This window comes from Peromyscus leucopus, chromosome X, assembly GCF_004664715.2.
Source record: "Peromyscus leucopus breed LL Stock chromosome X, UCI_PerLeu_2.1, whole genome shotgun sequence".
In the NCBI taxonomy this organism is placed as follows: domain Eukaryota; kingdom Metazoa; phylum Chordata; class Mammalia; order Rodentia; family Cricetidae; genus Peromyscus; species Peromyscus leucopus.
This window is the reverse complement of record NC_051083.1, coordinates 88,267,589-88,292,968: the sequence shown is the minus strand read 5'-3', so window position 1 is coordinate 88,292,968 and position 25,380 is coordinate 88,267,589. Positions and strand designations below refer to the sequence as shown.

At 36.9% G+C, this 25,380-nt stretch overlaps 1 protein-coding gene across 1 annotated transcript in view; it reads left to right on the top strand.

Annotated features, from left to right (window-relative positions):
* Zmat1 (zinc finger matrin-type 1) overlaps positions 1–25,380 on the top strand; it is a 31,338-nt gene continuing 5,958 nt past the window's right edge. The window contains exons 1-6 of the mRNA XM_028860484.2: positions 1–328; positions 14,778–14,884; positions 15,912–16,013; positions 16,102–16,276; positions 17,769–17,834; positions 25,169–25,268. Of these exons, the coding sequence (XP_028716317.1) occupies positions 265–328; positions 14,778–14,884; positions 15,912–16,013; positions 16,102–16,276; positions 17,769–17,834; positions 25,169–25,268 (614 nt within the window). The 5' untranslated portion in view covers positions 1–264. The remainder of the gene's footprint in view (positions 329–14,777; positions 14,885–15,911; positions 16,014–16,101; positions 16,277–17,768; positions 17,835–25,168; positions 25,269–25,380) is intronic.

Here is a 25,380-nt window from a genome sequence, read left to right as displayed (position 1 = left end):
TAAAAAGCCTAACGGAATCCAGACGCCAGTGCAATTGTGCGCGCCAGGCTGCGACGGCGGCGGCGGCGGTGGCGTCGCCGAAAGCTGTAGCTCAGCTGGCGAAGTCTTCCCCTCGGGAAGCTCCCTAATCTGTCGCCTCCGCCGCCGCCTACGCGGCGGCAGCGGCGGCGGCCTTGCTGGTGCCTCCCTCCTCTGCCACCTCCACCCCTGCCTGCTCACTTGCCGGTGCGTGGAGAAGGCGGCGGCAGCTTTGGCGGCTCCACTATGGCGGCGGCGGGGAGGGGGGACAGTAGTTTTAAAGTAGACACCTGCCCTTGCCTCAGAGAAGGTGAGTTCCCGTCCCGGGACGCGAAGGCGGCCTGTTCGCCTTCGCCGCCAGTCTCCAGCCGGCCCGAAACCCGGGCTGGGCGCGGTTCGACACCGCCCCACCCCCCACCTGCTGTGGCGCAGTAAAGGCCAAGCTCGCCCCGCCCCGTCCCGCCCCGCTCCGCTGGGCTTGGTCCCGTCCCACCCCACCCTACCCCACCCCACCCCACCCTCCCTTATTAAGCCCTAGAGTGCCAGAGGGACTGAAGCTGTGAAGGGCGTCCCTAACCTCTCCTTCCCCAAAGGCCCCCAGGCAAAGGAATGGCAGATACTCTTAAGGCAGGAGTTTGAAGGGAAAAAAAAATAAACATAATTTTTGTCTTAGCCAGACGCTTTAGTGTGAAGTAGGACGCAGAGGTGCGATTTGCGACGAGGCAGAGCAGAAGTGCTGTGGATCTCCAGAGCAGGGAAAGGAAAGGAAGAGCAAAGAGGGACTATCATAAATGTAACAGGAACCCCACCCACCCACCCTGAAGAAATTCTAGGTATTGCAGTGTAGAAAGTCAGTGTAGAAACTTGGCAGTGAGATATTATAGAGATGGAGTTAGCAATTTGGGTAGGGTAGCATGTGTACTTGAGCATTCAAGTAGAATTTGTTGGATGATAGGGTCATAGGGTCCTCTGGGGCAGTGAGGCCTGTACTGAAGAGAAACAGTGTTTGGCAGAAGCACAGATTTCAGAAATCATTTGGAGAATTTTCTTTGGTATTTGAGGTTATGACCTAGTAAAACAGGGTTTAAGGGCCCATCTTTAACATTTCTTTGGTTTCCAGTAAGTGCTGTTGTACCTGCCAACACTTACTATGCCAAACATGCAAAGCTGTCTCTTGACTGTATGAATATAAGTGATCTTCACACAGACTATTATAGATCTGTGAGATTTGCCATTGCAGTATGTTTTAAAGCAGTTTTGGAAATGTTCTTAAATGGTTAAGACTGATTCTGCTACAGAAGCTCTCAGATTTAATAAGTACTGTAAAATCTTTGCTGGATTACCTTATCTTACTCATGTACATCCACAGTGAAAGATTGTGAATGTAAAAATAGAGGAAGTAATTTAAGTTCGTTTTTCTTGGATAGAGGACACTCATTAAAATTAACCTCATAAAATAATTTCTTCACATTTATAAATTATATACCCTTGTGTGCAATTCCATAGTATTTCACACCTTCCACTTTGGTGGAATGGCAAAGCAATAAAAAAAAATCCCCCATAATATTTGCAATAGACACATTATATAAGTACCACCTATTAAATACTGGGAATCCACTGTGATATCATGCTTTATTAACAATTCTTACTGAAGACAGTCTTTGCAAGACTAATGTCTTCAATCAGCCATGAATTATACCATTGTTTGGAAACTCTTGAGCTGTTAAATTTTCAAGGGACTTTGTGATTGTTTTTTTCCCTTTTTGTCTGTTTTGTTTGGAGACATGGTCTCATGTACTTCACACTGGCCTCAAATTCACTGTGTAGCAGTGAACCAGCTGATCCTCCAGTTTCCATCTCCTGAATGCTGGGATTGCAGGTTTGTGGCACCATGCCTGGCTTTAACTTGGATAACAAACTTTGTCTATAACCAGCAAATAGGTGAGCATTGGTTTTGTAGGCATTAAACAGTTTGGCTCTGGTGACCTGTTCATAGTAAGGTTTCGAAACAGTATTTCATAGAAAAATGGCTTTTTGCCTCACTGTGTAACTGCTTTGGTTGCAGTGTCTTTGAATATATGCAAATAACAACAGCATTATAAGAGAGAGAATGTCAGGAGCCTGCATGATGGCACAAGCAGGAAAAGGAGCCTTCTGCCAGGCTTCAGGCCCTGAGTTCATTTCCAGGAACCCCCATGATGAAAGGAGAGAACAGATTCCTACAAGTTGCCCTCTGACCTACACACACACACACACACACAGACACACACACACATTGTGGCACACACATACTCACACAAAATAAATGTGAGAAAAGATAATTTAATAAAAGAGAAACAGTATTTGAAGTCTAGCACAGTTGATACAGATTATGATGCTCACAAATCCACTAGACTTTGTGATCCTGAATTAGTTCCAAATTTCCTTGATTTGGGCTTTCATTTCTGAAATAAGGGACTTGGACAAGACAAACTCTGAGATTAATTTTTGATCTGAAAATATGAAAGATGATTTTGGAGTTTGCATTGATAATTCTTTTGGTGGGATTTCTGTAGCTATATACGAAAACAATAATTCATAAATCATAAGAAACTTTGACTATAATTACTACTTGGCACTCCCTGAGTAGCAAACTCTGTGTTGAAATACTGTTGAGAAAGTTTACTAGGATATGAAAAAAAACAGATGTACTTTTTATCTAAAAATTATCTGTCATTTCATTTTAGTTAAGTATCCTTCATTAACTTTGAAGTCCAAACTAAAAACCCCTTACGTTTTCACTTAAAATGGTAGATATTTAATACATTGTAGTATTCAAACACTATTAGGCCTCAGAATCTTGTTTAGATATTTATAAAACACTATTTTTCTAGTTATAGTGTACAAAAGACAAGGAAATACTGCTTAATTGTGTGCCAATGTCCTTTTTTTTTTCTAAATCCTAGTTAAGATATAAGTCTGAAATATGTCAGAGTATTGTCAAGATCCCAATTATTACAAGATCACTCCTGATAAGATCATTAAAAGTGGTTTGAAAAAGTATTTGCTGGCCCATTTACAATTGTAGCCAACATTCAAAGGCCTTTTTTCTACCCTAGTAGTGAGCGAATGGCAGTAGACATAAAAATTGTCATACAGGGAATGTTAAAATTTTTCAAAAAATTCTATTGTGGTATTGAACAACAAACTTCAAACAAGCAAAAGAAATGCCAAGAAAATAATATGCAAAAAGACAGACACACAGAGAATACCTGGATAAGGGGAGTCAGGAGGCTTTTTAGGACGCTTCATATTTCATTAAGTGAAGTTTTTCAAAAATATTTATGACAAGATGAATTCTGATCCAGTAATGATGCTACATGTATTTGTAGTTTTTTTTTAACCCTCGTTGCATATTTTTCCCTTTAAAAACAAAACAAAAAAAGGTTCTGAGTTTGTATTTTAGATTAGAACCATTGTGGATTTCAATTTAGTTGTTAAATAGTTCCTATAGCAATTACCTTCTCATAGCAATTACAAAGGCTTTCCTTTGTCTCCCTAATGTTCAGTAATGCTTTGAGTCATCTGTTACTAAGTCCTCCATCAGAAAACCTAGTTAATCTTTCCTTCATTTACTAAGTAATAACTGAGTGACAGTGTGTGTGTGTGTGTGTGTGTGTGTGTGTGTGTGTGTGTGTGTGTGTGTGTAAGTAAACCATACTGGCTAGTGCTGAGAACCAACAGATGAATTAGAAACATCTGTAATGGGCCTGGGCCGATGACTCAGTGGTTTTAAGGATACTGTTCTTCCAGAGAACCCAAGTTCCGTTCCCAGCATCCATGTCAGGAGGCTCACAACTGCCTGGAACTCCAATTCCAGGGGATCTGATGCCTGCTCATACATGCCCATGGCATACATTTACACACATACACTCAAATTTAAATAATAAAAGTAAATCCCTAAAGAAAGAGCTATAAAAACAACTCAGTAATGATCTGTGGACATAGCTCATTTGGTAAGTGTTTGCCTTAAAAGCATAAGGCTCGGCCAGGCAGTGGTGGCGCACGCCTTTAATCCCAGCACTTGGGAGGCAGAGTCAGGCGGATCTCTGTGAGTTCGAGGCCAGCCTGGGCTACCAAGTGAGCTCCAGGAAAGGCGCAAAGCTACGCAGAGAAACCCTGTCTCGAAAAACCAAAAAAAAAAAAAAAAAGCATAAGGCTCTGAGTTCTGTCCCTTAGAACCCATGTAAAAACATGCATGGTAGTGCACACTTGCAATCCCAGCATTGGAGAGGCAAATGTAAGAGGACCTCTGAGGTTCACTAGCCAGCCAGTCTAGCCTAGTTGGTGACCAAGCCAGGGAAAGATCATGTCTCAAAGGACATGGATGGCAATCTTGAGGAAGACACCACATGCACATGTACTAGTGTGCACACAGATGCGTAATAAAAAAGAAAAGAAGAAACTATGCTCAGTAGTGCTTGATAGGAAAATTCTAACACAAATCAAACAGTGGGAAAAGTGTAGTTTTAAATATAACTGATCAGATTCCTGGACTGTCAGTACTGTTCAGATATTTCTTATAAGTCTGATTCTGTGATACCTTATGTACTATAGGCACACCAAAACATATTGTGGGTCTGATGTTGGTGTTCAACAAAAATAATTAGTAAAAAGGATTAAATTTCCATTTTCTACATTTGGCAGATTGGAGATGTCTAGACTGAGATAAATGGCCATTTGTTGTTGTCTATCTCCCTGAATTATATCAGTATATAAAAATAATCACTAGTCATTAGTCTAACAAGGAAGTCTGCTACTATATATTACATATCTGCTAGGATAGAACTTTATTTACTCTCCGTCTAAAACAATCTTGCACATTCATTCACATGTACTAAACTGTTGGCATGAGTAGTATATATTTAGTAGCTATCTGATATAAAGCAGCTGTCATGGGATCAAGGAAATTAAGATTACACAGAGCCTTAGCATTATTTCTGGCTTTATAAGCATGACTCCTGAGCTCCCTAGCCACAAAGGCTTATTATTCCAAAAGTCAAATACTCATTGTGCATAAAGACAGCACAAATATTAATCATAAACATAGTATTCCCAATTGTATTAATTCTGTTTTATTTTGTTATTGTTGAGATACCATGGAAAACTGTGATGACCTACATAAAATTGCAAGAACTTGTCAAACTCATAAGCTAGAAGCTATTTTAAACACCTTAAAACTAAGGATGCAAAATAGCACTATAGCTATGAGCATTTGTCATGCTGACAGGTACATTCTTTATAAAGTTAATATTTCTGAGTACTCTTTAAATAGAGTGCAGCCTTTAGAACGAGAGTATTAAAATATTGTGGCAAGTTTAACATTCATCCTCATTCTCTTCTATGTCAGGACTATGCTCTGCTGATTTTTTTTCTTATGATAATGATGGTACTAAAGGAATACAAAAGTCAACTCTTGCCCCCAAAATCCTATTTAACGAAGAATGTTTAAGGAAGACTATCTCTAAAGGTCTATTCACAGAAAATATAACACGTATGCTCTTTGCAAAAGCAAAATTAATATTTCACAGATTTCTCTGTGAATAATTAGATTTGTGTATATGATGCTGCAGTTCTTGGATTTTCTCTACCCTGTCACTATTAAAGTGGAATATAAGTTCTTTACAATGCTGTGTTTCTTTACATCAAGATCATTTAGATTATGAAACTCACAATTCAGGAAAGCATTAAAATTTATATTAAGTAATTGTATAAACATCTGGGTTTCCTAAGGATAAAATTTGATATTTTGCAGAACAAAATCAAATTATCATCTAAGAAATGTGAGAATGATTTTGTGATATATAACCAGTTATATCTAGAATCACCTAATTTGAGTAAGTTTAAATTTATCAGACTAACCGAAGAACATTTCATTACAGTAAACAGACAAAATTCTCATTCCCAGAACTGAAGAAATATGATAACCTTCCATTTCCTTTCTTCAGAAATACTCTGTGGTTTAGAATTCCATAAGTGAATTTGGACCAAAACCATTATTCTTTCCTGACTTCTGCTGTGTTAACTTTTTGTTACAAAAATCTAATTCACCCTAAATTTCCTGATTTGTAGTGTGAGGAGAAAGTCTCAAATATAGTCATTTAGATTTCACATGCAGTTGCATTATTTTTTGATTCAGGAGTTAATGTTATTTTACTCTAACATGACAGTTTAGCTGTTTGCAAAAGGCATGATCCAACAAAAAAGTAAGTTTCTATAGAGTGGATTAATTTTATATCATCAAAGCATACATTCTGATGTAAACTGAATGAATAATCAATAAAGGAAATTCTACTAATTCCTAAGTCTAGAATGTTACCAATATTAATATTCATAGCTATCAGTTACCTAAGAGCATCCCTCTGCTATTTCTATTGTCTTTCCCTAGACTGTTGCAATTATTTTTTAACCAAATCTATGTAAACTTAGAATTACAAATTTAAAATTTTAGCTCTCCCAAATCTTTTATTTCTTCTATGATCCCTAGCTTTTTCTTTTATGAAGTAAAGTCATAGATTGGATTGGGTCTACACTGTAGATGGTTTTACCCCACAAAGAACATTTGGCATTGTTTCCAGACACAGTAGGTTTTCATCCTAGGGAATGCTACTGCCAGCTTACTGGTCAGAAGCCAGGAATGCTGCCAAATACTTGCAGTGCATAGGCCCAGGTCAAGGTTGAAAAAGACTAGTTGATCTCTTAAAGAACACTGAACTAAACTAGGGTGATTCTCTACTAGTAAATCAAATTTGCAAAGCTTCTAGATAAGTAAATAGCATACTTTTATTGAGTATAGAACATTCGTTGAACTTTTGGGGGAAAAACATCTTTTATGTTTGTCTGATCCTGGGAATTAGAAATTATACATTATATTTCTGTATTATTAGGGGGAAATAGTTTAGAACAGTTAAATGATTTACTCAAGGTTATAAGTCTTTTTTTTTTAGATTTATTTATTTATTATGTATACAGTGTTCTACCTGCATATAAGCCTGCAGGCCAGAAGTGGGCACCAGATCTCATTACAGATGGTTGTGAGCCACCATGTGGTTGCTGGGAATTGAACTCAGGACCTCTGGAAGAGCAGTCAGTGCTCTTAGCCACTGAGCCATCTCTCCAGCCCATAAGTCTTTTTACTAATACAACATTTTTATTTTTTTCTGTTACCTAGCACTACAGATCAAAGGTCCTAACCTCATTCCAAATTATTGTTCAAGTTATATTTTCTCAAATTATATAAACCTTCCATATAGGAAGGAAATAAAATAGAAAAACACCTTTTTTGAGGTGAAGTCTCACTGTGTTTCTCTGACTGGCCTAGAACTCTCTGTGTAGACCAGGATAGCCTCAAACTCACAAAGATCTGCCTCCTACACGCTGGTATTAAAGGTGTGCACCACCAGACTCCACTAAAACATGTTTTATTAATAGGAAACTAGGGTTGATTCATTCTCCTACTGAAGACTGAAGCCACATTTCAACATAAATACATTACATTGAATGGATGAACTCTCTTATCTGATACCATTTATAATTTGTCACAAAACTACTCTTTCATTTCAGATAATCTTCCTAAGTGTTATTCAAGGGATGATCACTGACATCATGATACCAAAACAAAAGTTAATGAAATAAATTTAAGTACAAAGTAAACTTTAGCAATAGAAATCTGAAAGGTTAGCCTTTGTCCAACACCTAACTAGTTAACAGCAGAATGAACCTGGCAGTGCTGTTTCTCTCAGTCTGGTGCTTTTTACAAGTCATTTCTTTTGAAATTAAGGATCTTCACAAGTTCATATTTACCCATCTACCAAAAATGTTAATAAGGAAGAGGGTGAAGCATGGGAAAAGTATAAGGAGAAAAAAGGAAAGAAAGGAAGATAAACATCCCTCAGGTTTCTCCAGATATGCCTCAGTTCTTAAATCCCAATTCTTTGACAGACACCTCTCAGTTTAGGGGCCCAAGTATTCTCTGGAAGGGAGTTCGTTAAAAGGAAGGTTTTCACTGGGCAGTGGTGGCACACACCTTCAATCCCAGCACTCGGGAGGCAGAAGCAGGTGGATCTCTGTGAGTTCGAGGCCAGCCTGAGCTACCAAGCTCAGGAAAGGCGCAAAGCTACACAGAGAAACCCTGTCTCGAAAAACAAAACAAAACAAAACAAAAAGGAAGGTTTTCCTACTAGGGAGGGAGTGCTATTGGGAAAGTTGACTCTCCCTCTCCCAGCAGCTATCAGATGCCAATAGCCTCTCAGCCCAAACAGCTTCTCCTCTGAGCTTTCAGCCTAAAGAACTCTGGCATTCAATGCTTCAACGCATTTACGAAGCAGCTTTCAGGCAGAAGGAGATTTGAATCCTGGCTCTAATCCATAGTAAATGTGTGACTCTGAGAAGATCACTAATCCTGCAAACTTCACATTTCACTTTTGAGCAGATAGAATTCCAGTCATGATGAATGTGGGGGGACATGCAGCTTGAGGGGAAATTGGACAGCATAGACTGGGCCTAAAGAACAATAAATTTGTTCTCAGAAGAAATCCAACTTCCACAATCCCCCTGACAACAAATTTAAGACTTAAAAAAAATCTTTATTTTTTTTTTTTAATTTGGGGGAAGTGGTGTGTGTTGACGTATACCACAGCATGCATGTGGTAGTGAGAGGATAACTAGTAGAAGTAAGTTCTGACCTTCCATCGTGTGGGTTCTGAGACTCCACCTCAGGGCTTCAGGCCTGGCAGCAATGCCATCTCATTAGCCAAAAAGGGATCTTGAAAAGTTGAAATGATTAGTTGAACACAGCAAGACAAAAGGTAAATAGAAGTAATATAGATATTGGGTCTGCTTTGGGGAGCAGTTTCATCAACTCCAGGTGGAATAGAACCATGTATTTGTTAGGAATCCGCCGAGTATGAGTCAGCAATATTGTGTAAAGTTGTCTTGGGCTATGTTAGCAGAATATATGTATTCAAAATAAGAGTTTATGTATACTTAACACTGCCAAATAATATATTTAAAATGGTTGCAATGCTAAATGTTATGTTTTTCAGAATTAAAAAAAAGGAGCAGAATGCAGTTATCACACATGTAATAATAGCACTTAGGAGACTGAGGATATAAATTAAAGGCCAGCCTGAATTACATAATGAGATACCATCTCAAAACAAAAACAACAACAAAGGGATGGCCCCTTTTTAATGGTCATTATGACATTGTTTAGGGATTGTGGTTAAAAGAATTGCAGTTAATTCACAAAAGAAGTGAAGAGAAAGGGAAAGAAGAAAAACATAATTCTAAATGTTGGATGAATATTATACTGGAAGGAAGGGGATTTATACTTACTCTGTGTTAGGAAAACAAAGTGGATCCAGTGGAAGCTCTAAGTAGTATTCAAAGAATTGGTACTATACCAGCACCATTGGTATTGCCAGGGAACTTTTGAGCAATCTATAGCTTGAGCCCCACCCCAGAACTATTGAATCATCAATTCTAGGTGTGGGTTTTGGTGCTATTTCTTAATATCTCTCTAGTTCCTGAGTACTAGGATTATAGATGTTTATCCCCATACCCGATTTATGCAATGCTTGGGATTGAACCCAGGATATGATACACTCTGCCAGATGAGTCCCATCCCCAACCCTGAAACCCTGAATAAAAATAATTATACATAATAATGAGTTCCAAAAATTTGAGATTCAATAATATTTAAATTGATTAGGACAACTTGCTACTTAGATAAAATTAAAGTAAATCCTAAGTATATTTTTGTTTGACATTTTTTATTGATATTGGTATTGTTGAGTTAGAATACAAAATAATCTATGACATTTTATTTTTTATTTTTTATTTTTTTGGTTTTTCGAGACAGGGTTTCTCTGTGTAGCTTTGTGCCTTTTCCTGGAATTCACTTGGTAGACCAGGCTGGCCTCGAACTCACAGAGATCCGCTTGCCTCTGCCTCCTGAGTGCTGGGATTACAGGCGTGCGCCACCACCGCCTCGCCAGTCTATGACATTTTAATACAAATATATTGTTGTGATTTATTCAAGCTTACCTCCTCTTACCCTCCATTGACTTAGTTCCTTTTTTCTCTTTGTCCATTTCTTTCTGACAAATATGTATTTAATATTTGTAGTTCTTTTCCAAATTAGTCTCTTTTACTCTTTCCTTATTTCCCTTTTAGACCCCTTCCTCACTTGACATGTTCAGCCTTTGACTTTCATGTCATATATCTATACAAATAAAATTAAATATATCATGTTAACTATAAATTATGGAATAAAAGTATTTCAAGTAAGGCAAGTGTATAAATAATAATGGAAAGCTTAGATTGGAACCAAATAATGATAGGATTCATTAGGGCACTTGAATTTAATTGTACATTAAATGGAGGGGAAATTAATGATTTAACATTAGTCTTTAATAAATAATTTGATATATGACATAATCTAGATTCTGCATAGGAGAAAATATCTTATTTGTCAGAGTCTAGATAATTTTCTTAACATATCCTATTCATTTTCCTGTAGTTGACATAATTTCACACTTATGTATGAATGAAACCCTTGTGTATAAATATTTTCATTATCCATTTATTTGTTGATGGGCATCATGAGTAGTTCCATACCTTGACTATTGTGACTAGTGCTCTAATTAACAGGATTGAGCAGATTTCTCTGGAAATTATAACAAATGGTTGGTATATTAAGTATGCTTCAAGAGTGAATCACCACTCATCTTCTATAATTTCTCATTTCATGTATTTCAGTTTTTTATACTCTAACCTTGGAACTTCAACACTTTCATGCTATAATAACAAAGAATCTGCCACTGATGATAATTGTAGATGGTAAGGTTGAATCTCCACCTTTTATTAGGAACAGCATTACCTAAGCTTAAATGCAATAGATCTAAATGTCCACCATATTGATAGCAAAAGCTAAGCTCAGCCTTTAATGTCCTTTGGTTTTGAGAGATGGCCCTTTCCTTTATGTATCTATGGCCACTTTTCTGGTTTAAGCTTCAAGCCTACAACTAACTGTTAATACCCATGTTGAGCGACTCATTTCTCTCTAATGTAAATTCAAATGCCTAAAGTAGCCTGTCATTATTTGATTCCATTCTGAGCCTTCCATTATTATTTATTCTCTTGCCTTCCTTGAAATACTTTGATTCTGTTATTTTTATTAATTTTTAAGCTATGTATTAATATTTTTAGTTAGTGCTCAAAGTAAGGTGTTTATTTCCCTTTGACATTTTCTTATATGTATCATTGTACATTGTTCTAATTTGTCTCCCTTCCCCATTGCCCTCCTCTGTGCCTGTGCTTCCCATGGTTGGTTCTCTGCCACCCTTGAAAGTAATCCCCATTTTGCTTCCTTGTCTCTCTTTTTCCCTCACCCCTTAAGATCTCTTCCTCCCCTTTCACAATCCCCTTTCTAGCTTGATGATCTGCACATATACATGTATGCATATGCATACATATAATTTTAAATCTGGGTTCCACATATGCCAGAAAACATACATTATTTGTCTTTTAGAATATTGCCTATTTCACATAGCATGATTTCCAGTCCATCCATTTTCCTGCAAATGTCATGATTTCATTTTTATTTATGGCTTAGTGAGATTCCATTGTTTACATGTATTTTAAAGCTTAGACACCATCTTATTATCTATAATTTTCATCCCAATTCCCTCAGAAAGAATGTACTGTACTCTCTTACATCTTTTACCACCTGAAACATTTTGGTCTGGGGATTATAGTTTTTCCATACACATCTTATCTTTCTTATTCAATTTTACTCTCCTTGGAGTTAGGGATTAGTCATTTCCAACATGTATAACAGTTGTGTATATATAATGGAAAGAGTCAGAGTAAAACAAAGGTTTATGTACCCGCTCCACCAAAGAAAACATGGCACTTTATTTCAATTTTATTTGTTCCCACTTTCCTAACTCAAAATGTACAAAGTGCTATTTACTATATACATTTGTGTTAAGGTCTAAGGGTTTAACATGAAAAGATCCTCAATTATCTTCATTTTTGTCTACTTCCTTCCAGAACATGTAACATAATAGTTTGAAGTTAAGCTCAATTAGGATCAGTAAAGCTAAATCATGTTGGAATATATGGAGGGTGTGAACTAAAGTATTGTTATGTGGAATTCAAAGGAATAAGTAGGTAGGAAATGATATTACAAGTCAGAATTGTTAGGAATCAGTGATTAAGTGAAGGGAATGGCTGAGATTTTGAACCCAGGTATATTGTGCCATTTGATAAACAAAAATAGACCAAACTTTATTTGAGAAAATAAGTTGAAGACAGTAAGTCTTAACAGTACGATTCGGAAGGGGAAAAAATACAGTAGAGTAAACAGATTTATTAAGGAAAAAGAACTCCCAAGAGTAGGAGGGGCTCCCAGATGGGGAATGACAGTTTCCTCCTCAAGAAATTTTCCATCAGTAGTAATATTATTTTGCCATCAAGGGATTACCTGTCCAAAACTTTCTGACAAGCCACATGATGTGATCCTTTACAAGGCTCACTGTTTGTGTCCTTGTGCACTTTCTTGCTTAGGTCGGCAAATGGGCATGCCCATGTTCTCAGGATTAACCCTGAAATCTGAATCTGGTGTGGCAGACTTACTTGTCAGTCATTTAGGGATGGGCCTAGAGTCTGGGTCCACAAGGTTGGTCCTGGATCTTGTACCTGTGCTGAGCATCTTGAAATCTGGGAACTTCAGTTCCTGGGGACTGACTAGGTGTATAAGGGCATAGTATAGGTCGTGGAGCTCCAGGAGCCAGCCTGGGAACTTGTTATACAAGAATAATCCTGGAACCTGGGTATGTGGGAAGGTGTCCAGCTCTAAGATCTAGTGGGACAGACCTGAACACTAGTCTTCTAGAGCATGGGACTGCAGGTTCTAGCATGGAGAGTGATGCTGCAGGTATTAACCTAGAGGTATAATGTTCTAGTTGGCACTGTGGCTAGCTAAAGGTTCTGTCTACAAGTACAAGCCTGGAGCTTGTGTCCACAATAGCTTGCTTAAGAGGTTGGGGTCCATGTGAGCTGGCCTGATGGAGCAGGACTTACAGGAATCAGCCTGATTGTCAGGCTAGCCTGAAACCCAAGGCTGTTGAGGTCAGTCTGGTGTTTGAGGTCAGTCTAATGCTAAGAGGAGATTGGCCAGACATTACAGCAGCCTGGAAACTGAAACTACTGCACTGCCCTGGAGCCTGAGATGGCAGGATCCAGAGAGTTCCCAGAGGTGGCTTAGAAACTCAATCTGGAGCCACCTGCCTGATTAGTCTGGAGCCTTTGAATGCCTGCTAGGTGCTAAGTTTTAACAATGTGTGCCCACTATTAGGGTTCAAAGTAAAACATGATTTTCATTACCTGCTTCTTCCTCACACACAAAGTATCTTCCTTCATTCTGTCCCACCTAGGATTAGAGAAGAAATGATCTAGGTAAATGAAAGTTTCCATCTTATGCTATTCAATAGATTTTATTTCTGAAATACACCCAGGTACTATAATCTACAGCCTAATTTCCTTAACCTCTGCAAAGGTATTTTGTGAATTTGAATTGAGGTCCTACCATTTTGCTGGTATCTATCCTCACCATATATAGAAATCCCTACTAGTAATTAAAATGTTAAGATAACTTCTCTTGTCTGCCCCACTTTCCGGAGATAAATACATTTAAATTTAGTTTAAATCATTCTGTAACTTTCTATGTGTATATGTATGTGTATTTCATGCTATCATTGTTAGAAATGGAGTATATTGTATTTTAGTAAAACTTTTATTTATTCAGTATATCATCCATGAATGTGTGTGTAATACAGACTTACTCATTTAAATAGCCAAATAATAAGCAAAAGTATGATTATTTTGATTAATAACCTATAGATAAACTAATAAGCATTGGCAGCAGAATATACTGAAGTTGTTTAGGACATTAGATAGAGGTGGGAACCTAAAGTGTAGATATAAAACTATTTTATATGTGCTATTTATTACAGACACAGGCACTACAGCATAAACTTCTTGATTGTAGTACATGAACATTACTTTATATGTTTGGAGGAAGACTTAGGTGAGATCTGTGTATACAAATAAGTGCCCTTGTATTTTTGCAGTGATGAAAGAGATTTGCCTATCATATATAGTTGTGATTTTTAAATAACACTGGAGCCATATCTCAAAGTATATGACAGTCTTATGTACCTTAGGGATTGTCTTACATTTCTTAGGATTGTCTTCTGTAAAACAAAATATCAAGGCTATTTTTTAATCCAGCCTTTCATTACTGATTACTTAAATCATTCTATAAAGTTCATGAAGTTACTAATTTGAAATAATTCCTTAAAATAACATGGAAATACACACACACATTCTCATTCTCTCTCTCTCTCTCTCTCTCTCTCTCTCTCTCTCTCTCTCTCTCTCACACACACACACACACACACACACAAACATACACACACATACACACACACACACACATCCATTTAACTATTCCTTTACAATGCTATTTCCTGGACTTGCCATTCTAATTTAGTAACTATTGCCATATTATACATTAAATATATATGTGTATGTATGTATGTATATACATGCACACACATATTGCACATTGAATAACATACTCCCAAACATTAAAATTTAATTAATTCAAATTTCATTGATCTGATAGAATTTTTTCTTTACTTTATTGATAGATGCCACCTGTGATGAACAAGAAAGATCTGCATATTTTACAGATGATTTTTGTCAAGCATGTGGAGTGGTACTGCAGCTTGAATCAGAAAGGATTTCACATTATGAGGTTGGTTACTTGCAGTGGGAATAAGGATGAGAAATCATATTTTAAGTGTAGCAATTCAACTTCATATAAGTCATCTTACTTGATTAATTTAAGAACCTGAAACATGGTAACATTTCTATTTGACAGACAAGAATATTGGCTCAGAAAAAGATAGTCACATAAAAATTTAAGTTTAGGGAATCTAGATTAAACTCAGTGGTTCTGACTGCAAAGTTTCTTTTCTTTACACCATTCTGCCTCCCTTTGTATTCTCTGTTACTGTAGTGAATATAATGTAGGTATTAGCAAGTTTGAGCAATGCTGTAGAACTCCTAGAGTCTCCCTTTATAATAAATGTAGACTACAGATTTGACTTGTCAGCATCCTGCCATTGAAGTTGGAGAGGCGCATCCATTGACAGTTAACAGGTGCTAGAAGGCAGGAGATCAGGAGGCCTCACCACTCCCTGTGCATCTATTGGCAGTTGATGGTTGCTGGGAAAGAGAGACGTTTTCTGCAGTGATGTAGTCACTGATAAGGTGCTCATAGTCCTGTAAATATCTTTTACTAATCTTCATGTAGCAATCCTAATGAAGATCACGGTGGTACACATAAAAAGACACAAAAGTAGAAGAGGTAATGAGTTGGGAAGAGGGTACAAGCAGGCCCTGGAGAAGAAAAGATAATCGGTAATATAATGAAAATATACACATGCAAGAAAATACCATAATGAAACCCATTATAATGTTTAACTAACATGATAATACAAACATAAAAATACTGACTTGTAAGTTGTAGAATCATTTTATTTTCATTTTAACTGAGGTTTAGAGATTTGAAAGTAGTGAAACTCTTTCTAGTTATTACAGTCATGGGTTGAGGATGTAGCTCAAAAGTATGTCACTTGCCTAGCCGGTTCAAGGCCCTGGCCTCCAAAAGAAGTTAATGAGAAGACTACTAAAACTGATGTCTCCTGACCTCACATTCAGAGAGGTGTACACTCTCTGGGAGAGTCTATTGTTAAATAAAGTCATGTCTTTTTTTTCAGAGTGAAATACATGCTCAGAATGTTAAGTTCTATTTTCAAGTGCATGGGGAACAAAACAAAGTGCCTGGTAGAAAAGTGAGCATGCATGTTGAGAATTCTCAGGTGAGTTGTCTATGTTGAATGCTATAATTCTGAACTGTAAGTTTTTTAATCTTTCCAAAATAAAAAGAATTGATTGTGCTTTTTACAGGTGTACAGAATTGGAGAAGTCAACAGAAACAAATTTAGTGGTTTCTGCAACATGAGTTTTGATTCCTCAGCTGTTGCTCAGTCTCACTATATGGGAAAGAGCCATCCACAAAATCAGAAGCAATTACTGGAAGAACATGACAGAGTATCTCCATCAGGATGTCAACCAAAGATGGGTAAGATTCTGTTAATCTCTTTGTCTCCAATACGTAATATATATTTTCCCCACACTGTACCATCCCTTTTGGGGAGCAAAATTTTACTACAGTTCAAACAACTTGATTGCTCTTCTGCTTAGTAAATCACTTTTTGTGTCCTTGTCTATGGAGATAATTGCTAACTAAATTTTAAGAAATATTATGGCCACTATTTAGTTTACTAAATCCACATAAAGCAAGTGACTGCTATAAGCTACAAATAGCAATAAACAGCTAGAAAAATCAAAAATCGTGGATTTTTTTTATTATGTTTCCCCCCTTGCCATAATTTTTGGTGTACTACTTTCTCAAACTTCATCTCACTTGTCTATTCAGATCAATGTCTTCACTATAGTATAGTTATATGCTATACTGCATATACTGTATAGAATGCTTATGACCAAAGCTGTGAAAAACAAACTAAATTGCCGAGTCTCCTATAATCCTGATGGTCTATTATTTTATTTCTATAAATATGAAGTACCAGAGAATAATTACAGTATGCTAAATCCCAAAGGTACAGAGCGTTATAGAACATTACCTCTTCCCTCTAGTAATATTCAAATGAACAAATGAAAGACCTTCTACTGAATTACCTGAACTGGCAGAGTGCATTTTGGAAAACAGCTCACATTTTGAAAAATTCACATGCTACCACAAAAATGATGATTGACCAGCTGGAATAAATAATTTGCGGATTCTTAGGAGCTTTATCACTATGTCACTAGGGCATTCATTACTAAAAAAAAAGTTCATCAGCATTCATGTCTAGCACATCATATAGGTATTTTCCAGAGCAAAGTCATTACCTCAGCATATTATTAGAATTTATTATTTCTAATAAGCTAAACTATAATTTTTATATTTAGTCTAGTCTCTCAAATTGTCATATACTTGTTTCCCTATCCGTTGATTTAAAGAGGGACAGAGTCATTGTGCCTTACAAGAGAAACCATTTTGTAAATGTCTTACCTACAGTTCCCAAATTCATTTTTTTTTGCTTCAAGGAGGAGAGTAATTGAAAGAGACATACAATAAAACATATAGTTTCAAGTTATTAACTGCTGAGAGTTCATTCTGGTATAAACATCACGAATCAAGACAGACTAGATACATTGTTCAAGAAAAATATCAACCTAGAAGTTCATGCCATCTAATTTACCCTTTGAATTGCAAAAGAATAATCTTGAAATGGCTCCCATGCTTCTATTATTTCCTTAAACGAAAATGGCCGAACAATACTGGATGTAAAATATTCCTTCCTTCCCATGTCTTTAGTGTACAAACTAGGTAACAGACTGATATTCACATTTGTCTCACAGAAGGGCCTTCACAACTTAATTCCCATTATCCAGACGCCCTGTGCTGAAAATGTAGAATGATAGTACATTTTTAGAGAATTTCTTTCGTACTGTGCAGTTCTACTATCTGATCTCACGTTGCTAATTTGTCATTACAATTATTTCTGCAGATAAACCCAATACTACTTCAGCAGCACCAACCTTCCTAAAGTCTGTTATTGTGAAGCCTCCTCCAGGTAGGAATAAATACAAAACTCTTCCTTTTTCTTCTAGCAGCACTTTGGATCTGGGTAATCCAAGTAGATAGTGGAAGTTCTTTCCTGCTTCTTTTAATAATCTGCTAATGCTCCACAACATTGTATTAGGAGCAAAAAGAAATGAAGCAAGGAGAACATTTCTAGCTAAATAGCAGAGAAATGTCTTCCAGCAAATCCAATACAAATGACAAACAGGAAAAGTATTCTATACTCTTTCACAGGAAGTTTGTAGTTTATAAAACATAGTAGTTTACTAATAAACCACTTTCTTTTTATTGATTCAAGAACTTGTAGCATTCAAGCAATCAAGGCCATATATTTTGATTTGTTTTTCTAGGACATGAGAGCCAGAAAGTCTTTTATGTCTCTTAATGTTAAAATCATACGTGTGTGTGTGTGTGTGTGTGTGTGTGTGTGTGTGTGAGAGAGAGAGAGAGAGAGAGAGAGAGAGAGAATGTGTGTGTGTGTGTGTGTGAGAGAGAGAGAGAGAGAATGTGTGTGTGTGTGTGAGAGAGAGAGAGAGAGAGAATGTGTGTGTGTGTGAGAGAGAGAGAGAGAGAGAATGTGTGTGTGTGTGTGAGAGAGAGAGAGAGAGAGAATGTGTGTGTGTGTGTGTGTGTGAGAGAGAGAGAGAGAGAGAGAGAGAGAGAGAGAGAGAGAGAGAGAGAGAGAGAATGTGTGTGTGTGTGTGTATTTCCATGTTATTTTAAGGAATTATTTCAAATTAGTATGATACAACAATATTCATTTGGGGTGCTAAATTAGTCATTCTCGGTAGTACAAATAGCAATAAGCCATTTTCCCCAAAGAGTAAATTATGTGGACTAGTTAATAATACCTTATTGCAGAAGACTATGGGTATATATTTTGTGCACACATTTTGCTAACAAAGGAAATGAAACATCATGGTCCATAGATTTCTATGATTTTGACTGATAGAAGTAGAAAGGTTCAAAAATGACCAGATGGTTTAGAGCTAAGAAAGGGTAGCAAAGTTTCAGGTACAACAAAGAGACTGGCCTTGCCTGGAGAAATATATCTGTTCTTCTATTTTTTCATACCCACCACGTACAAGCACCTTCTCACTACTAGTGTATCTTATTGCCCTTTCATTATTCTCTCTTATACCTTCGTTTCTTCAACTCATTGTATTTCACCTGCTCTTACAAGATAGACTTTGTGCTCCATGTGACAACGTTCATTACTCTTGTCTTCGTAAAATTCTGTTCTTGCCTTGCACAACTCCTCAGGGTCTGGTTCTTCTTTGTTTCTGTTTATTTGCTTTCTATATCAGTTCTTTGTCAGTTCATTGCCTAGATCTAGGTGCTCCCAGGTTTCCATTATTGCCCTGACTCTACGAGCACAATTCTTTGTATTCCCCTGGTTTTACCTGTCATCTGTATTCTCATAACCTGTCCATCAAACTTTAGACTACATGTCAAAATGGGAGATATTATTGCACTTGGACACCTCAAAGCCATTTTAAATCAATACTCTTCCAAGTAAAAACCTAAAGTTAACTGTCAACTCCTCAATACAACACCATTATAAGTTTCTAGAATGAAATGCCAAGTTGTGGTTGTTTTATTTCATGAATAATTACTGTCCTCTTAACTCCATCCCTTCTCTTCCTACACTGCTATAGGTCTTTACATATTCCTAGAGCTTTGTTAGTCAGGCTGTGAGGTATGGACCAGCATTGTTGGTATCATTTGAGAGCTTATTCAGCCCTGCTTATAGACCTACTTATTCATAATTTACTTAACAAGACCTGTAAATGATTTGTGCTTAAGAAACTTGAAGACACAGAGCCATAGCCTTCTAAATACTTTCCTTCCCACTGGTTTTGTCTCCATGAATGCACTCTCAATTAAATTACTGGAATGTTTCATTCAAAACACAATTATTTCCATGACACTGTCTAACTTGAATTTCTTCACTGTTTTTCCAACTTCTAAGGGTGAAATCTAAACACCACAGCTCTCTCTTTTTCTTTTCCTCTTCATGCTTGTCCTCTACTACTGACCTACTGTTACCTATGCACGTCAGTACCTGCTTCCAAAAACAATTACCTTACTTCTTTTATTTGTACTCTTTCTCATACCTTGTTGCCTGAAATATTTCTATAACCTGCTCTGACTGATTCATACTCATTCTTAAACATTCTGATGTTACCTGGACACCCTTTTACTTCCCTTAAGGCTACCTCTCCTTCTGTGTGTCTACTTGTCTCTCTGCATGTTTTTTCTCCCATTTCAGTTTAAGGTCTTTAAGGGAGGAAATGCCATGTAATTAATTCATCTCTGTTTCTAGTACTAGACATAAAAACAAGCATAGAAATGTCCCTACCTTAGTAGAGATTCATTTAATATATGAATTGGTGAACTATTAATGAATCTTTATCTCAAGTGCTCTCCCTTTGTTTGTACTATTTCAGTTTCCTACACAGTGTGGTTCAAAGTGCTAAAACATTTTGTAGGGACATGTAGTTTTACCTGGTATTTTAAAGAACATTGATTTAAGTAAGCATAAAAGTACAAGTAGCAGTGTATTTTAAAAATAGATGTCTGAAGAAATGATGAATTGCCTGTTGTTGGGTATTTTTCCTACTGGTGAGCTGAGAGTGTCTGAAATGTGTGGCTTCTGTGTAAATTTGAACTGAATCTAAATGAGAAGTATTTGGACTGTTGTTGCTGCTGTGGGAGATAGCATTTTAGCACTCTGAAATGTCAAGGCTATTAGAATGAGGGAAGAAGAATATCTTAGTTTGCTTTCTGTGATAAAGCAAAAGCACTTTGGAAAAAAGGGTTTGTTTGAGCCTAGCATTTGTAGTCAACCATGGAGGGAATTCAAGTCAGGAACCTGGAGGCACAACTGAAGCAGAGACCGTGGAGGAATATTGATTACTGGCTTGCCACCATGGCTTGCTCAGTCTGCTTTCTTATACAAATAGCACTACTTGCCAAGGGGTGGCACTGTCCACAATGGGCTGGGCCTTCCACATCAATCATAAATCAAGAAAGTTCCCCACACACTTGCCGGCAGTCCAATCTGGTCAATTTTCTCAATTGAGGTTCCCTCATCCCAGATGACCCTATCGCTTGTGTCAAGTTGACAAAAATCTTAGCAGCAAAAAGAATTTGGGTGATGTTCTTACCTGATCATGAAATAGCATCAGTAATACTTAGTCTCCTTACTGAAAGCATTTTCCACTAATCTCTGAAGCTAGTGCTCAAAGAATAGATGTACCCTGTCATACCTCCTGTCTCCTGAGCATAAACAGTTGAGCAGTATGAAAACAGCTCGTTCAGCGGGACATGGAGGTACATGTCTACAGTGTTAGTACTCAGGAGGGAGAGGAAGGAGGATTACTGTACACTATATGTTTGAAACCAGCCTGGGCTACATAGTGAGTTCCAGGCCAGCAAAGGCGACATAGCAAAACCCTTTCTCAAACAACAGCAACAAAAAGAAAACCAGCAGCAACAACAAAAACATATCTAGAGAAATTAAGTTAGCTAATGAGAATTTCAGAGAACACTGACAACAGAATTCCATGTTACAAGTGAGCCAGTTTTAAGAAAAATTATGGGGATGTAGAGATATCTCAGAAGCTAAGAGCCCTGGCTTCTCTTGTGGAGGATCTGAGTTCAAGTCGCAGCATCTACATTGCAGTTCATGACTATCTTTAACTCCATTCTCAGAGGATCTAACACCCTCTTCTGTCCCCCATGGGCACTGCATAAACATGGCACACAGACATGAAGGCAAAACACCCCTCTATACATAACATTTTGAAAAAGGCAACTTAATACCATATGGCACTTTAATTGTTCCACTATTTTCATTTTCTCCTTTCCATCTAGCTTTGCCTCTGTTCATCTGATATTATGTGCATGTCTCTGCATATTTGGTCTTCCTTCTTCATCATTATCACTGCTTGCTTAAGTCTCTAATCTAGCTCAGCTCTTAAAGCCTAGGATTGGCTACAAGACTAATAGAGAACTAAAGTATGTATGTATTTTTTTAATGTTGTGTTTGTTTTAGTTATCTTACTAATTCTAGCTCCACTATTGCACTTAGATGTCTCAGCTTTACTAGTAACTCAACATATCTAATAATATATCTTAAATAATGTCTAAATCCAACTTAAATTGCAAAACTTTTGTCTTTGCCAGTATCACTGCTATTAGACACCTACACTCACTGCTTAATTCCCTATATGCTTTCTATAAGCAAGTATCACCAAATCTACTATTTCTCTTTTCTGTACTTCCCTTACATTTCCATTACTATCTCTTCACATGTTAACACTATTGGAACCATAAGTATATGGCAGCTTCTGTCTCTTAAACTCCTTTGTGTATGATAATTAAAAATTAAAGTAAGACTTTTTAAAAGGTGCAAACAAAGCTGACTTTCTAGGTGAACTTAGAAATGATTGCAGCAGAGCTACACAGGCCCAAGGAGAAGTCTCCTAGATAAGAGAGTGGAGGGTGTAAGAAGCAGTAGAGACAGGTTATAGGATTGGTCCAGGTAGTCTACAAGATGGCTCATCAGGCAAAGGTGCTTGGTGCTAAGCCTAACAACGTGAGCTCAGTTCCTGGAACCACATAGTTGAAGTAGAGAACTACCTCCTCTAAGTTGCCCTCTGGCCTCCACATGCACATTTATGATTTCTTGTAGTGAAATTTTACAAAATCCATTTCTTGCTTTTTGAAATATATAGGTTGTAATTGTTATATGTAATTACCGTACAATGGACTAACACCCCAGACCTTCTTGCCCCATCTCACTGTTAACAGTACACATTGACCAACCTATACACACCCTTTCCTTGCTTCCTATTATCCTTGGCCTTGGTGATGACCATTCTAATCTAAACTTCCATCGTATTAAATATTTTACATTTAACATAGGCAGAAGGTACATTTCATGCTGGCTTATATCACCTAAAATAGTTACATTCAGTTCTGTGTTGTCACAAGAGACAGGATTTTCGTATTTTTTTCATAACAGAATAACATTCATTGTGTGTATCATGATTTATCCATTCAACAATTGGTGAGCACTTGAATTGTTTCATTTCTTGCCTATTGTAAATAATATAAAATAATCATAGGAATGCATATGTCTCTTACATATTGATTTCAGTTCCTTTGGATATACACTAATACTGTATTTACAACAACAAATGGTAATTATTTTCTTATTTGATAAGTGGCACTTTAAATGGCTATTCTTTTTTTTTTTTTTTTTTTCCCCCGAGACAGGGTTTCTCTGTGTAGCTTTGCGCCTTTCCTGGAACTGGCTTTGGAGACCAGGCTGGCCTCGAACTCACAGAGATCCACCTGCCTCTGCCTCCCGAGTGCTGGGATTAAAGGCGTGCGCTGCTGCTGCCGCCGCCGCCGCCATCACCACCACCACCACCACCACCACCACCACCACCCCCAGCCTTAAATGGCTATTCTAATTTAGGTTTCTACCAACATTTTCTCCACATCCTCACCAGCATTTCCTATCCTTAGGGTTTTTTTTATATTAGCCATTCTTCTTCAGGTATGGTGGCATCTTCTTGTTCTTTCAGTTTGCATTTACCTGATGCTTAGTGATGTTTTGTGGTTTTCATGTACTTATTGGGCATTTGGATGTCTCCTTCTGAGAAATTACCAAAGGATTTGTTGTTGTTGTTGTTCCTGAGGTTTTGGTTCCTTATATATTCGGGATATCAATTGCTTGTTATACACACAAATCACAATATTTTCTCCCATTTGTAGATTGTTAATTCTGTTGTGTGCTTCTTTTGTTGTGCAGGAGCATTAACATTTTTAAAAATCCTATTTGTCTGTATTTGCATTTGCTTCCTGAATTTTGAGAGCCTTTTCCAAAAAGTCCTCATGTATTACAGTATCCTGGAGCATTTTACCTGTGCTTTCTTCTAGTAATTTCATAGCTGTCAGTCTTTTTGTTGTTGTTTAGTTTTGAGATTATATTTTAATTACAGCCTTGATTCCTCCCCTTTCCTCCCTCAAAGCTCTCTTATATATTCCTCCCTCTCTCCTTGAAATTTATGGCCTCTTTTGTCATCAATTGTTATTGCCTGAATATACGTGTTTGCCCCTATGCCAATCTTATATTTAAGTCTTTATTCCATTTTGAGTTGACCAACGTTACTGGTGAGAGACTGAAATCTACTTATATTTTTAAGTAGATAATCAATTTTACTAACACCATTTTTGAAAGACTGTTTTCTGTATAAAGGATGTTCTGAGTATTCTTATCAAAACCTTCATTCAAATTTGGATGTAACCTGTTGATTGCTGGTCATTAACAATATGTATTAATAGTGAACATGTTATTCAATATCATTATTTTTATTTTACCCTGCAAGTAGTCTCTTGTTTCTGTAAATAATTTTTGTTCAACAAAGGTCAATACACTTGAATATGATTAACTTATCATCCTTTAAGTTGATTAAGGTGCTGTTTGATTTACAGGAAGGAGATTTTGGTTGTCCTTAAAACTTATATGGTACCAATTTATTGCCTTGTCTCTAGAATAGTGTTTATTTTATATTTGTCTCATGAAAGTTGTTCACCTTCTTCTTCTGACCAAGAAGAAAGTGGAAGGCTGGTAGGATTTAGAAAATAAGTTTATTCCTGCTTCTAACTCTACTTTGAAAGCAGAATAGTGAGCTGTTGTACAGCCTCTTTATAATTTTGGGTTTTTTGTTAACAGTTTGTTTGTTTGGGGGAAGAATTTTGTTTCAGTTTTGTGTTTTTGTTGTTTTTTGTTTTGTTTTGTTTTTTACTCATTTTAAGTGGCAACTATCATTTCAGAATTTTTCTTTGAACTTTTATCCTATGCACAGGGCTCACTGATTTTCTTTTCTAAAATTTGTGGGAATTATTTTTGGTAAATAGTGAAAATAACAGTGATTTAATAATAGCAAAAACGCTGTTGAAGAACAATGAATAATAAGTTTGTTAACCATGTTAAGTTTGAGGTCCTTGATAAACAGTATATATAGCAACCGCAAGCAAGCAGATAGCAGATTCTTAGGAAATAAATGCAGACTATAGATATGCTGTATAGTATAAAGAATTCTGTGCATTAAATGTAGAGACATGGGCTAAGAGATGCTAACTCTACTCTTTGTCTCTGTGGGTATCAGCAAGTGATTTTATGTCTTGGGACCAATCTTTCTTGGGAAATTTCAAGTAGAGTGTCTCTAATAAATGATTATCCATCACTGACATTATATGATTCTAAGTGTTTCCATATTTATCTTCTTAAACTATCATTTTTTATAGCCTATAGAATGAGAACCTACGTATGCCATATCTGCAGTATCACCTTTACATCTTTACATATGTTCCGGTCCCACATGCAAGGAAGTGAACATCAAATTAAGTAAGTGGTTTTTGCCAAAAAAAAAAACATTTTAATGTTACCAAAGACCAAAGTTTCTAGTCAAATGCTCTTTAATATACTTAACAAACTTTCTATATATTCAATTTCTATG